Source organism: Microcebus murinus, chromosome 10 (assembly GCF_040939455.1).
Source record: "Microcebus murinus isolate Inina chromosome 10, M.murinus_Inina_mat1.0, whole genome shotgun sequence".
In the NCBI taxonomy this organism is placed as follows: Eukaryota; Metazoa; Chordata; class Mammalia; order Primates; family Cheirogaleidae; genus Microcebus; species Microcebus murinus.
The window spans coordinates 19,097,485-19,113,532 of record NC_134113.1 but is presented as its reverse complement, the minus strand read 5'-3'; the positions used below and the strand labels follow the sequence as shown (position 1 = coordinate 19,113,532).

At 32.4% G+C, this 16,048-nt stretch overlaps 2 protein-coding genes across 2 annotated transcripts in view; one reads left to right on the top strand and one right to left on the bottom strand.

Moving 5' to 3' along the window:
• The window catches only part of PARPBP (PARP1 binding protein), an 81,880-nt gene extending 67,145 nt beyond the window's left edge, over window positions 1-14,735 (top strand). The window contains exons 9-11 of the mRNA XM_012772661.2: window positions 2,413-2,494; window positions 12,905-13,040; window positions 13,498-14,735. Of these exons, the coding sequence (XP_012628115.1) occupies window positions 2,413-2,494; window positions 12,905-13,040; window positions 13,498-13,838 (559 nt within the window). The 3' untranslated portion in view covers window positions 13,839-14,735. The remainder of the gene's footprint in view (window positions 1-2,412; window positions 2,495-12,904; window positions 13,041-13,497) is intronic.
• Window positions 14,653-15,497, bottom strand: PMCH (pro-melanin concentrating hormone). Its single transcript, XM_012772678.2, is given in 2 exon segments — window positions 14,653-14,889; window positions 15,249-15,497. Coding segments are annotated over 2 exon segments (486 nt in total).
• Between the last annotated feature and the right edge of the window lie 551 nt (window positions 15,498-16,048).

Genomic DNA, 16,048 nt, shown 5'->3' with positions numbered 1-16,048 from the left:
GGAGCTACTTTTTAGAAAGCTGGTTTCAGTCTGAAGTTCATATCCATTCATGATTGCTTCATGTTCTCTCTCCTGTGCCTCAGTTTCCTTTCTCTTCTCTTTACAGAGAAACCTTATAATGGTCTATCATTTCTGTGTTGTCATCTAATGTCTTTAACTCTCATCTTCTTTACTAGCTTTCCATGACTATTCTTTTATATCTGAGCATGAAATAATTCTTCTACATTCTACCTCAAAATACCCAAATATTTTCCTAATAATGAAAAGTTTTATTAGTGATTTACTTATACCCTGTGCTGGAATCCCAGAAAACAGTAGAAAGGAAATGAACCTTTCTTTTTGTTGTTGTTGTTTTTACTTTATTTCGGTTTAACAAAGTTTGCTTTTAGGTAGAAATATAAATGATTTTAATTTTCTCTCAGATGAAGTTCTACCATTTTCTTAGAGAAAGTTATTTTCTTTTTGTAGAATTGAATTTTTTAAAATAAAATTAATCCTAGAGTCTATTTTAAAAAGAGATTTTTCTATACTTAACCATGTGACCAAACACATTTCAATTGTTTACATTTTGGATTCTACATTAGCATTTCCAGTTGTCATTGTGCTGACAAGTGCTGCTACTTGGTTAAGTTTTAATGGTGTAAACTGAAATGATAAAACTAAAAACAATGAGGTATATGAATTCAAGTCAATGTAAGGTTGTCAACTATTCTTTCTTAGGATAGAGTATCCTTTATTCTTATATAATAGTCTTTTGAGGGTGTTCTGACTCTGGCTCTATTAAGCCAAAAGGGATTAATTTATTAAGGTATACAAGTTGCTGACCTTAAAACTCAAGGGTCTCGTCCATCATGCTTTCTCTGACCCTCCTATTTCTATGTTTTATTCTTTTGAATTCCCCTGCTCTTTGAATTTTAGTAATGTGGCTGCCTTATTTCTCTTACTTAGAGTTTGAGATGCCTGAATACAAGACCAGTGAATGAATCAACTTTCTATCCTCCATAGTATCTTGTAAAGTGCCTTACAAATAGTAGAAGCTCATGAAATATTTAGTTATTGGATTAATGAATGAAGCAAATTAACAATATTTAGGACTCTCAGAATAGGAATACTGGCACTTTTATGAAGTAGGGGCATGCATTGTTTAATGATGGGAATATATTCTGAGAAATGTGTTGCTAGATGATTTCGTTGTTTTGTGAACATTGAGTATACTTACACAAACCTAGATGGAACTACTTACTACACACTTAAACTATATGCTATAGTCTATTGCTCCTAGGCTACAAAATTGTACAGCATATTATTGTACTGAATAGTGTAAAGAAATACACAGTGGTAAGTGGTAATGATTTGTGTGATAAGAAATTTTTAGCTCCATTATAATTTTAAGAGATCACTGTCATGTATGTAGTCTGTTGTTGACCAAACATCATTATGCAGTACATGACTATATTATATATAAGTAGATTCAATTGTCCTTTATTCTATAACTGTGGTATGGGGTAGGGAAGGGGAGTGTGCTAGTTTCAAAGCTAATGGTTTATAAATATCTCAGTTGGTTTTAGGGTGTTATAATAAAATAGGCTGTTATAACAAAATATACTTATTTTATTATATACCTATTTTGACTGGATAATTTGTAAATAACAGAAATTCATTTCTCACAGTTCTGAAGGGTAGAAGTCCAAGATCAAAGTGCCAGCAGATTCAATGTCTGCTGAGGGCCTATTCCTCATAATGATACCTTCTTGCTGCATCTTCACATAACTGAAAAGGTGGAAGGACCAAACAGGCTCCCTGAATCCCTTTCATAAGGACACTAATTCCATTCATGAGGGCTGAGCCCTTAAGATTTAATTCCCTTCTAAAGGCCCCACCTCTTAATACTATACATGGTCCTCAACTTAATGATGGTTTGACTTAATGATTTCTTGACTTTACAATGGTATGAAAACTATACACATTCAATAGAAACTGTACTTCGAATTTTAAATTTGGGTCTTCTCCTGAGCTGGCAATATGCAGTATGATACCCTCTCATGATGTTGGGCAGTGGAAGCCAGCTGCAGCTTTCAGTCAGCCATGTAATCATGAGTGTAAACAACTGATACTCTACAGTATACTGTATTGCCTGATGATTTCGCCCAATTAACATTGGAATGGACTAATTCCAACTAATTCCATGTTTAAGGCAGGCTAGGCTAAGCTATGATATTTAGTAGGTTAAGTGTATGAAATACATTTTTGAATTAATGATATTTTCAATTTATGGGTTTATTGGGATGTAATCCCATCATAAGTTGAGGAGTGTCTGTTCTGCATTGGGGAATTAACTTTCAACATGAATTTTGGAGGGGAACAAATGTTCAAACCATTACAGTAAGTCTTTGCCTTTTTTTTTGGACATAGATCTCCCACGCAAGTGAATAATTCATTGATGAAGCCCCTAAGAGAACGTATCCATAAATCAATACAAGAGAAAAAAGTTAAGGTATAATTTAATCTACTGCTGTGAAAATATTAAACATTGTTTTATTTTTAGAAGAAACAAATATATAAAGCTGAGCTAGACACTGTAAATATATATTGTGTATGGCACAGTAGGACTTAAGTGGAAAACGAGTTGTGACAATTGACATACAGAGACTTTTCTTTTGTACACTCTTAACTAATTTATTTCTGGCTTATTTAATCCACTGGACCTAAAAGAAGGGAAAGTATCAGCAGTTGCTATTGTAAATGTTGAAAAAATATCTGAATGAATGAATGAAGGGGAAAATAAAGATGACATGGCTTTTTTGTTTGTATTTCTAATATCTTAAACTGAATCTTGAGAGATCATATGATTTTAAATTCAGTCTCATTTACAGATGTGGAAAACAAAATTCTGAGAAAGCACCTTATCCAAGATCTCATAACTACTATGAAATATTTTATAACAGTTTGCATAACCATCATTAAATACTGATAAGATTATAATTACATTGCTTCTGTTACTTAGCAGTACAGCTGGTTTAGTCTACACAGCTCTGAAACTAAATGTCAATAGAGAAAGGAAATAATTGATGTTTATGTTTTATAGTACTCTTTATAAAAGCAAAGTATGGAAATAATTAGTTTAGCCAGGTATACAGATGAACCATACCCAGGTAGAGTACTTGTTAGAATCATAAAAATGTTGCTAATATTTATTACCAAAGTAACTATGGAAAAGTAGCAGTTTTTTACCTTATTACTCTATTACTTTTGCTCTTTTGGCATACAAATTTTTTTTTTTTTTTTTTTTTTTTTTAGTGATGGAAATAATATATACTCTACTCTTGAAATGCTGTCTTGGAATGAGCATTTCAAATGTAGAAAACATAAGAGAACTTAAAATTTTTATATACTTGATTGTGAAATATTTATGTTATTTTATGGGGCAAATTAACCCTTCTTAGATTTTAGTTTCCTCTTTCATAAATAGAAATAGATGCCCCTCTGATGACAAAATTTTATGAAACCACTCTGGAAACTTTATTAACATACTCATTTTAGGCCCTGAACTTTTATTTCCTACTGTAGCATATTAGGAAACTTATGTATGGTGGTCAAATAAATTTTGCTATGAAGGAAACAGAAGATTCTTCATGAACCTTTGTGGATTTTATAGGAGCCTTTAGAGAATATCTTCTCCTCATTTCTTACCCCCAATTTCCAAGCACTTTAAATAAGTTATTAAGTCCCCTTATATCTTTTTATTAAAAGATTTTTAAGGCTATACCTACCTCCTTAAATCCTTGTAAATTAATTATTCTTTACAGCTCAGTTTAGAAGTATTTTGCACATCAGACACAACTGGAAGGTGGTTTCTTCATTCTGAGTCTAATGTTTTTTTACCATATTACATGTATATCACAATAATCATCATTTATTCACTTAATAACTTAAGTGAGCTATTCAGGAAAATACTAGCTGTTTATAACATGGATCAGGTGGGACAGTGAAAATCAGGACTTAGTGTGAAAAACTAGATTGGCCATAACTCTATTACTTTCATAAGCAGCCAGGCAGTCCAATGCTCATGGTATTGGAAAATTCTTAGATATTCACATTTAACCCTTAGGGTATTAGAAAACTCTGAGTACATCCAGATTAAAATAGTGGATTGAGTTTAACTCACAGAAATTTCTTCCCTTGATGCTTAAATGAATATAAAATAATAAAAACTAATAAAAACAATCACCAAGTGCAACAACAAAGAATAATGTAATCAGATGCAATGAACTTCAAAATTGGTGGCCAAGGAAAGAGAATGAAGCTTTCAGACTGAAGAGACATAGCATAAATTAGCAACTTAATTTAGTCCTAGTTCCCAGATATAGTACTAATGAGTTAGCAAAATTCTGAGAATTACCACTAATATTTTCAAAACTGAGAAGCCAACTAAGTGTGTGTTCTTATTATTTTCCTTACTTGTCAGAGAAGTAGAAGTGGCAACTGGATAATAATGTGGACAAAATGTAGAAAATGAACCTGGGACTTACACACTGAGAGAAGTGAAGGCTCTAGTACTACATACTGAATTGGGAAAATGATCCAAATTGTCTCCTTCCATTTTAATGAAATGCAGTCCCTAACTAGATGGAGTGAACTTTCATATAGCATATATAACACGTAATAAACTCTTAGAAGAGAATGCAGAACATGGAAAATTTTTCAGAATACTTGTCTCCTCAACTGAGCTCTACTTCTACCTCTACTGTTCCTCAGGCTACAGAAATATGAGAGTTAGCAGAAAACATGCAGCCTTTAAAATATAACTCTGAGGCAAAAATAAAATGCTCTCAGAAAGGGAGGAACAGAATCAAGTAGTCACTCACAGACTTAGAGACTTATGTTTCTAAGCAGAATATAGTAGGTCATGACAAAACACCATTCCTGCTACAATAAGAGAACAAAAGGCAGATAAATTGAGAAAAGTATATTTTAAAAACATAGGGGAGCTATGTAAACAAAGAAATTTAAACTAAAAATCTGGAGAGGATAAAGTCCTTTTCAGGTGAGCAATCTATTATTAGCTGTTTTGTTCCCTAAATTTTTGTGTGTGTGTGTGAGTTTTGGGTATAACCTGAGGATTGATGTTGGTCCTTATAAAATAACTCTGTTGAAGAAGAGAAACCAACAAAGCTTTTGGTTATCCTGAAGGACTGGTAACAGTTTGGAATTTCAGGAGCCCTAAATGCAGTTTTTATTTTACCTAGGACACATATTCTGAATTTAGTAGCTGTGAGAGAGATCAGGAGCCTCAATACGGTAGACTAAAATCACCTGTTGTCTTTTGATATTTAGAAGACAAGACTGCTTGAGGAGTGGGCCCTAGTTCAACATATGGCTTGTCTCTTTTTTCATACTATTTGCCACATTTGGAAATGAGTGAAAACTCCTGAAAAATAGCCTGGATACCCCAGACTTTCAGGCCAGAGGTAATAGAGATCCCCACCAGGCTGTCACTTGAAAGCTTGCGAGGGACATACCTGAAAAGGAAGTAAGAACCAGAAGCTGAATGTGAGTTATGAAGGCTGCAGTCCAGCTCTGACCCAGCTCATTCCTTGGCTATATTGAGGTTATTAGCCCTTCACTCTGTCTGCCTAACAAAGAAAAGGAGAACCCTTCTTGATGGAAGATATCATCTGGATCCTCTATAGTTCCTTTATATGCAATATCCAGGATGAAATAAGATAACTGGACATGAAAACAGGCAGGAGGATTTGTCCCTTAATCAAGAGAAAACACTAACAGTAGAGGCAAACTCTCCAATGATCCAAATGTTGGAATTAGCTGCTAAGGAGTTAAAAAGAAATTAACATGTAAAAGTAGATCGAGGAAAAGATGTTCCAAATATATCAAAAATTAGAGAATTCCAATAGAGAATTAAAATCTATAAAACCAAATAAACATTCCAGAACTGTAAAAACATTTAAAATTAAGAATGTATTAGGTGAATTTAATAGCAAACCAGACACTACATTAGGTAAGACAAGTGGACTTGAAAATAGATCATTAAAAAAAATCTCCAAATTGGAACAGAGAAAGAGTAAAAAATAAAAAAGCAAAATAGAAGAACAAGAGTAAAGGACAAAGTTGAACATATGCCAAATTGGAGTCCCAGAATAAGAAGAGAAAATAGGGTAGAAACAATATTTGAAGATATTTTGATTGTAATTTTTTCCAAAGGTTGTTTGGTCTTTTCATATCAGATGATTAGCTAACAGAAGTCAGGGGAAACAAATCCATGGTTTCCTTTATAAATATAAAGTTACATATGTGTTCCAAATATATGGACCCAGCAAATGAAAAAGTGTCCTAGAGTTCTTTGAGAATCCATCTGCTCAGGACATAGGTTCTACGGCTTTGTTCTGGAGTAGTGCTCTCCAGTAGAACTTTCTGTGGTGATGGAAATGTTCTGTATTGGTGCTGTCTGTTACTGTAGGCACTAGCCACATGTGGCTATCAAGCACTTAAAATGTGGCCACTGTAGGTGAGGAACTGGATTTTAAATTTAATTTTAATTAACCAAACATGGCTAGCATATTAAACAGTATAGTTCTAGTGAATTAAAGATACATACAGATGCAATAACTAGACACCCATATTAAGTAGAGGAAATGGAAAGAAGGATGGTGCTTAGACCACAAGAGATTAAACAGGATTTGAATAGGCAGACAAAATGGAATAGAGCATTTCAGCAAACAACCTGATGATCAAAGTATTAAATTGCTTTGCTATTATAAAGAGAATATGTGTTGGGAGGCTGTACAAAATAACGATGAATAAATAATGTTGGGCAAGGATAAGGAAAGTGTGCCTTTTATGGTTATAAGAAATAATTTTTTGTGGGGATTTACTGTAAGGATATGTACATAAGAACCTGAACAAGGCAGAATATTTAAGAACTTAAAAGTTAATGGTGGCTGTAAAGCAGCTTAAGGACTTCAGCTGCCTGGTTCTTTGTACTTAAATGTGATTTAGCTTTTCTCTGCACATTTATTTCTGTCTTGTTTTCGTACCAACTGGTTTTTTTACCCTATTGAACATAGTGGAGTTTACTCTGTACCTATTTTTCTACCTCAAAGCTTGTATGTCTTTAGGGTGATTTAGCTGTTCTTTTCAAGTCTACTTCTCTCATTTCTGTATCATACAATTTCCTTACTCTTATATTAAGGAAAATAGAGTCTATCTTGTACATCATTTTCTACCTCCAAGCTTTTACTTATTCATAGTTTTTGTTCCCTCATAGCTTCTGCTTGTATACACTTGTTATTCTGTTATAGTTTTACCTCATTAATTCATTCAACAAACATTAAGTACCTCCTGGATACCAGGTTCTGTCCTAGGCACTGGAGATACCTCAGTGAACAAAACAGACAAAACACTCTGCCTTGAGCCCCACATACTTGTGTGGCTGAGGTGCAAGAATGTAAGTAGAAGCCCCTGACCTTCCCCAGAACCACCTTCAAGCCTGGTTTTGTTTCATAGTCTTTAGGACACTTCACTCTACTCCTCAACACCCTTATCATAGCAGTCAGCTCTTGAGCCTAGAGGAAGAGGGCAGCACTAGGCCAGTGCCCAGGGGTCCCAGGTACCTGGAACAGGATCTAAAAGGGGGGTCATGGTCTGCTGGTGGGCATATCTGAGGCCGTATGGACGCTTTAGCCTGGAGGGAAGAGAGGGCCAGAGCTGGCCACTAGTTGCCAGACGCTAAGGGTTTTACTGTTCCCTTAGAGTTTATATTTTAGTTGAGAGAAGCAGACAATAAACACAACAAGTGAATTATATGGTATATTAGAAGTTTACCAGTGCTGTGGAGTGAAATAAAGCTGGGGAGGAAGCTAGTGAAAATGAGTTCCTGTGTGTGTGATTTAGTTTTAAGTAGAATGATAAGTAGAGATCTCCTTGAGGAGAAGGTGATGTTAAGCAAAGACTTTAAGGGAGTGAGCAAGGTTTTTCCATTAGAATGAAAAGGAATGTTTGTGTTAAACTGAACTAAAATTGAATTTATTTTGGCTGAAGTAATAGGGTGGGGATTTATTTAGTACCTACTAAGTGTTAGGTGTTTATACAGGACATTTTGTGTGCTGTCATCCCAATTAATCCATCTGAACTCTAGAAGGCATCATTTTGCAGACCATACAGATAGTAGTTAACAGAACAAGGGTTTATATTTGGATACCAGACTTTATGTTATCTCCAAAGAGTAAATAAAGGCATAGTAAATATAATGAGAGGTCATAAAAAGATAATGTTACTACTTAGGTCAAAAATATTTTCCTTCTGCTATTTAGCAGAGTAAATGGAATTTTACTGTTGAAGAAATGTATTATGTGATATATTTACAAATTCATATGCTGTTAAGGATACCAAATCTCTCTCCTGTTGAAATGTAATAATGTAAGAATAAAAAGATAAATTTAGAATATATATTTTTAGTTACATATTTAATAGGTATATTGAGAATACTTTTCTTTTTCAAATTTGTTAATGTATTTATTGATATAATGGGAACTTTGAGTTTTCGTTTTCTTATTAATATGGCTAACTTTGAGACCATGACTTTTCATTGTTTTGACTCATTCATCTTAATTTAACTGGAGTCAGGCTTTCCTGTGTGAAGTACTATTTTCCTTAAACTGAGAACTTACTAATAATTTCAGTTTAAAAAGAGCTTGTGGCATAAGGACTTTTCCAATTCTTGGCAAGTTTGAAGTTCATTGCAATTTTACTGTGGATAGAAATCTTTCCAAAGGGGGGAAATCACTCTACAAAGGAAAACTTTCAATCCGTTTTTCTCATGTGACTTGAACATGAAATGATTTTAACAGCCATGTATGAATCTGGACATTATTCTTAGTTGTTTAGTACTTCAAAAGCATTTTCAAGAGGGAATTGTTTTGCTTATTTGTGATTCCAAATCAAATACACAAAGAGATTTGGAAGATTTGCAACAGGAAGTCATCTCAGTTCTGTGTAGCCACTAATCTTGTGCAGAAAAATTCAACTTTTATGAACAAAGGAAAAACAATCTCTTTTAAGTTATAAATATAAGCCAATGTAGCTTGCATTGTTTTAAAATTAAAATGAAGAAGCTGATTGTAAGTTCATTTTTTGAACTGCATTCCTAGAATCATTTTAGAATTGGCCTGGTCCTGAGAGATCTAATTCAACAGATCTTAGTCCTATGGGAATACCCTCTTCATGTATGTTATTACAATAATAACTATATAGTATCTGCATAGATCTCTAGAGTTTATGTATTCCTTTTATATTTTTAACTTCATATAATTCTGATAATTCTCTGAGGTATATATTATTCCCATTTATGTGTAGAATAAATGAGGCATAGTGATTTATCTAAGATTATTTAGTTAATAAGTAAAAAAGCTAGTATTAGAAGCTAGGTCTTTTGACTGCAATTCTAGTACTTTTCCTATCACATCATCGTGTATTTTTTATGCTGCTTTCTTAACTGAACAGTACACGATGGGCTCTAGTCAAGTTCATGATCAATTAAAGTCTCTAGGTCTTTTTTATATGTTTTTTTTAAGTCAGGTTCTCCTCATCCTATACATCTGTAATTGTTATTTTTGAACTTAAATACAAGACTTTCTTTATCCCCAGCCATTTTCATCTTATTATTTTCTACTTATGGTTCTAGCCTTCTGAGCAATCTTCAATCTTGATTCTGTTGCCCAATTTACTTGTTATTCTTTCCAGCTGTATATCAACAGCAAATTTTATAAGTGGAGTGTCTGTGTGATTATAGAAGCCATTCTAGTGATCTCTTTAGTATACTGCACCTATCACATAGTTGGAACATAATAAGTGGTAATTGATAAAAAAGAGATTTTTGTACAGGGCAGGGAAAAGAAATCACATATGTATTAATAATCTTTTTTTAAAAAACCCTCAGTATAACTACTCTTAGTTATTTATGTCTTTTGAATATGTGTTCCAAGATCAACATAGAACTATTGTGTTTCTTTCTCATGTTTTTATAAGTTTATAAATAGAATTTTTCATGGTAAATTAAGTGGTTAATTATTTTCCTTTTACATCTGAATCTATTCTGAGTACTTTAGGAATCTATTGCCTTGTAACTCTAGTTTTCTGAGGTTATTCTACGGTCACTGAGGGGTCTAGAATTTTTCTATAGGGGGCCTGAAGAGAGGAAATCTAGTTGTAAGAAGAGCTGTGGCACTTATTTATGTATTTACATAGCAAACAAAAGTATTTACTTAGATTGTGTTAAAAATTAATAAAAATAAAGCTTTCTGAAGAAGTTTTTATTCATGCTAAAGATAAGATTAAGAAAATATAGATTTTCTCAAGTAAATAATATAGTTATTATTTTAGAGTGTTTCATGGATGGTGCTGATGAAGACTGTAGTATGGGAGGCTAACACCTCCTAAGCCACCTATAGGTGCCATCACTATCTGGGTACAAAGGAAGTAATCCAAGCCAGCCATTAGCATCTATTTGCCTGCATGGTCTTACCATATTTTTTATAACTTTTTATAAGCAATAAGTTTATAATTCTCTGTAAGCAATAACTATGGTGAAATAAATGTATGAAAAGAAAATGTCATTGGTTAGTACTGGTTTTACAATGGTAATAAAGTTCATGGAATTGTCATTACAGTAATGATATAATATAGAATTCGTTTTATTAATAAAATTTATTTTAATAGCTTTATTAGCTATTTTAATAGCTTTAATTGCTTTAAGAATTAGCAAGGATTCTTACTATTATTTATAGAATATTTTTAGGATTAATAAAGTCTAGAAAGAGCTACTTAAAACCTTCAGTTATATTTTAGGGCATCTCATGGGGGAAGCTGTATAATAGGAGTTTTGTTCATAGGGATTCATGGAAGTAGTGAATTGTAGTCCCATTCATTTTTAAGAGTCTCTTCTGATTCACTTTTTTAAAAAAGATAGTTTTTTGATCTTGTACATTTTCACATTTTTTTCAATTGTGCATTTTTGTGCTTAGATAGAAGATAAGCTCTAATTATCTATTATTTCATTCAAGCACATGAAACATAATTTTTAGTGATCTGAGAGATGGAGACTCTCACAGACTCCATTGTCAGAAAGATAGAAAATTTATTTTAAGAAAACTTGCTTTATGAAGTGGCTGTACAGGAGATTATTCTAATTTCTTGTAAACCATAGTCAGTGGATTTCATTGCCATTATTTTTGCAAACAACTGAATAGATCAATGTGCTGATCTCTGAATATATAACATGATATATAACTCTTGAATCTATAATGTAAAGCTGTGCAATTTTAGATTTCATGAACTATATCAATAACTACTGTGTAAGTAATGTTCAGTATAATGTAGTTATACTTTGAAGTGCCACATTTTGGAGTTGTTGAAGCCCTTTTTATTGAATCCTTTATTTTATTTTATTTTATTTTATTTTATTTTATTTTATTTTATTTTATTTTATTTTATTTTATTTTATTTTATTTTATTTATTTTATTTATTTATTTTTTTTTTGAGACAGAGTCTCGCTTTGTTGTCCAGGCTAGAGTGAGTGCCGTGGCGTCAGCCTAGCTCACAGCAACCTCAAACTCCTGGGCTTGAGTGATCCTTCTGCCTCAGCCTCCCGAGTAGCTGGGACTACAGGCATGCGCCACCATGCCCGGCTAATTTTTTATATATATATCAGTTGGCCAATTAATTTCTTTCTATTTATAGTAGAGACGGGGTCTCGCTCTTGCTCGCTCTGGCTGGTTTTGAACTCCTGACCTTGAGCAATCCGCCCGCCTCGGCCTCCCAAGAGCTAGGATTACAGGCGTGAGCCACAGCGCCTGGCCTTATTTTATTTTTTAAATTTTTTTTTTTTTTTGAATCCTTTATTTTAAATTTAAAGTTTGTCCATTTCTGGAAAGGGTTTGAAATGACTCCTAATTATTTGGAGAAATCTCCCCATTATACTTGAATAGTATTATTCCTCGGCTATAATTGTTGAAATTTGAGTTGTCTATGTAGGCTACTTTGTTCCAAATTAATTTCTACCCTTAAAACAGCTCACTGGTTTTATGTTTGCAGAATACATTTCTAAAATTACTTTTTTGGCACCCTTTTCAATGGTTAAGAATTTTATTTATCTTTCGAAAATTCTCCTATATATGTAGAAATTTAGGCCCCACTTCAAATCTTGTTATTTGAAGATAAATGGAAGGGTATATTTTGAATTTTTGACCATTAAATCAATTGGTCAAATTTTTCTAGAATAATATATTTGAATTATCTTTCTTGTTTTCCTAAATACTCAAGAAATAATGCCTTTTCAACACCATTTTGTTTTATCTTACGGTTACTTGGCTAGTTTTCTGTTTTTATTTCTTTTGACCGGTCTTATTTCTTTTTTTCATTTTAGCATTTCTCCCTTCTCCAATTTATTGACTTTCCTATGCTATTTTTTTTCCCAAAAGAATTGTGTTCTGTGTGTTTCTTAGAATGAAGAACTTGTATTTTTCTGTGATTGTGTATATTGTGTGTATTATTTTCCTTATAATAAAACTTGCTCTCGAAAGCAGCCCAGACACAGGAATATGTAACAGAGGCCTATGAAGAGTGTAAAGTTAGTTTTTTGATACCTTTTACAAAAAGTTATAAATATACATAAAGCTAGTTTTGCAGAAAAGAACAAAAATTGTAGTGATAGCAATGAATGAGTTTATAAACTGAAAAATAAAGGGTTAAAAGTTCTCAATGAATAATGTAATTTTTAAGGGAAATTTTATATGATACCTTGGTTACTATAGAGTATATATCTATCTAGATGAAAAAACAAATCAAAATAATGAATAAATTGCATATCTTCTTCTTTCTTTCTGTTATCAGATGAAACAGACCTTAATTAGATCCCAGTTTGCTTGTACTTATAAAGATGACTACATGATAAGCAAGGATGATTGGAATAATGTTAATTCAGCATCAAAACCTTTGTATGTTCTTCACATGGAAAATGCCCTTTCTGGTAATTGACCTTATTTGAGTAATTAAGCAACAATTTAATTTTTGTCTACTAATTAATTTTAAGTAAAACTAGATTATTATTGCAAAGTACTATGAAATGTAAAGATTTATATTTTTAAAGATATGAGTTTATTTAAAACATTAAATATAAGTACAAATTTATGGATAGGAATAGGACACAGTTTGATTTAACTAAATGATTTGTAGCATTTGTTTAAGGACTAAATGTCATGCCTTCAAACAAATATTTGTTGGTAGGGATGAGAGAGGTGGTATGGTAAAATGAAAAGTAATGTGATAGTAATGTCGCTGTAATTTTTAATCATATAATTTATAGCATTATTTTACTTTAAGTTTTTGAGTACATTTTAGCCATTTTAGAAGTTTGTTGTAAAATTCTCATGAGAAATATACTAAATATTACATAATTCCCTTCCCCTTTTCCTCTTGCATAACAGAGGGTATTAATTCACCTGTTGGAAGATCAACAATTGGAACAAGTTTTGGAAATGTTCATCTGGACAGGAGTGAAAATGAAAAATTATCAAGAAAATCAAGTAGTCAGACAGGAAATAAAACCTCAAAAAGGAAACAGGTGGATTTGGATGGTGAAAACATTCTCTGTGATAATGGAAATGACCCACCTCAACATAAAAATGTTAAGATACCTAAGACATCAAACAATTCACATAATAAATTGGAATGCAAACTAGCCAGAGTAGGAAAAGGTAGAAAGTGTACCGCCAAGGACAAGTTGATTATTGGCCAGACAAAGTTAACTGAGTATTTTAGACTATGAATTTGTCTTTATGTGCTTTAGATTTATACATATTTAAACTATTCACCAAAGAGACACTTAATTTTTAAGATATTAAGGTGTAAATGATGATGCTCTATTATTTGGTCTGGAGTTTATGTAAGGTTAGTATGGTTAGTATGTTAAGCATTGTTCAAAAATACTAGTAAGTCATAATTATGCAGGATTTTCACCAAAGTTTAATACACAGAAAAAGCATATCATTCAGGTTACTGATATATCTTAACACTGCTTTCATTTAAAACAGACATTTAAAATAATACACAAGTTAGAGTAACATTAAGGGCTTTTCCTCCCACTGGCAATTAAATGCTTTTGTTATCTTCTTGAAAGATGATGTGGACCAACAGGTATCAGACTTGCCAACAAGGTCGGTAGACTCTTCCCAGCATACACCTGAGCACTGAAGGGGGAAAAAAGTTTAAATTGTTTAAAGGACTATAATTATCACACAATATATATTAAGAAAAAAAATAATGCATCTAGTAAAACTAATTCTGAGTAAAACAAAATTATAATAACTAATTAAATGCATTTTTACTGTTAGTTTGTTTACGAGATGTCGGTCTCGCTATGTTGCCCGGGTGGGTCTTGACCTGAGCTCAAGGGACTCTACTGCCTCAGCCTTACGATTAGCTGGGACTACAGGCACATCACCACCACACCTGACTTAATTAAATGTTTTTAATCCCACATTTTTGGTAGGTGTCACTTAATATCAACTATAATGGAACCATGGTCTTATTTTATTTTGTTATGATTGGATCCAAATTCAGTTATACTCAAGAGTTCTATTTTAAGATGTAAGAATTAAGTTTTAAAAAAACTACTCACTGTCAAAATCTCTCCTTCCTATTGGAAATTTAGCTGAGTTTTCTTCATCCCCAATTTCTCTCTTTTCTTGTGTTGATTCAGTATTCTGAACTCCATTCTCAGCTGGGAAAGCTACAGATCCTTTTAGTGCAAGATAAGGTTTTATAGCTAGATTCAGTGGCAGACCACGATTTAAGAAATTATGTTTGAAGCCTGTGTTCTGTAAAGAGAAGGTTGATTTGTTTTTTAGCTGTCTTATTGGGAATAGAACTATAATGTTGTTTAATATTCTTATTGCTCAATTCAGAGGTGCTTTGCACCATTTTTGACTCTTTAAAAATACTTCAGATATAAGTTTATTGGAAAAAAAACTTTTTTGTATAAGAGTAATTTTCCAGGATGGAAGGAACCACCTGGTATGTATGAAATATCATCAGTCGTTTTTATGCATACTGTGACTATTTGCATATACTTCTATTTATAAAATAGTATCAATTTTACTTTTTGGAAAATTCATAAAAACCATTTAAATTTCCATTGAAATAAACGACAAGTCACATTGGTCATATTGCCACTTACCTTTGAATTTTTGTTTTCCTCGTTGTTGATGAAACTGTTCTCATCATTTTTATATTGTTCCAGGGAAGGAGCAACGACTGATTTTTCTGCAGTATCTTCCTTCTGAAAGGCTTTTCCCAGCCTAAATCTATTAAATACCATGTCATCTTCTAAATTTCTTATGGACTTGGAGGCTGAAAATAAAATACCTTGAGAAAACAAAGCAAAAGTTAGTATTAGTATATAGGAAGAGCGACTCATTTTTGCCATTCTTAGTTTGATGTTCGCATAGAGTCGAACAAGGATGTGTAAAATGAAGAAAAATATCTCAGTCAACCTGCTTGGTAAACAATTCTTTACCTTTATATATTTTTCAGCTTGAATAGAAAGCACGTCAAAGAATTATGCTTTCATCCTTTTAGAAATGACTCATCAGATTGAGAGGCTAACCTTTTGTATAGCTGCTAATACCTACATTGTTTTGGTTTTAGTGGAATATTGTTTATTTTGAGTATGAATTTTCTCAATCTGATTAAGATCCTTGGTAGAATGCTTTCTGTTGAATAGATTATAGTCTCTTGAAAATGGGTTGTTATTAAGGAAGGCCACAGGACATCAAGCTCTCTCTGTATTATTGTTTCCTTCTATGTATTTTCTGATTAAGAAAGATATTAAAAATGAAGTTATTTCACTCAAGGATGATAAGGATAAAAGTTTTCTTTCCTTTTAATCCTGATTAAATTGAAATAATCTTCAAAAAGGATTTACTTTTATAAATACTTGATATAGTCTTTGGTGATTAAAGTACATATGCCTGTCAG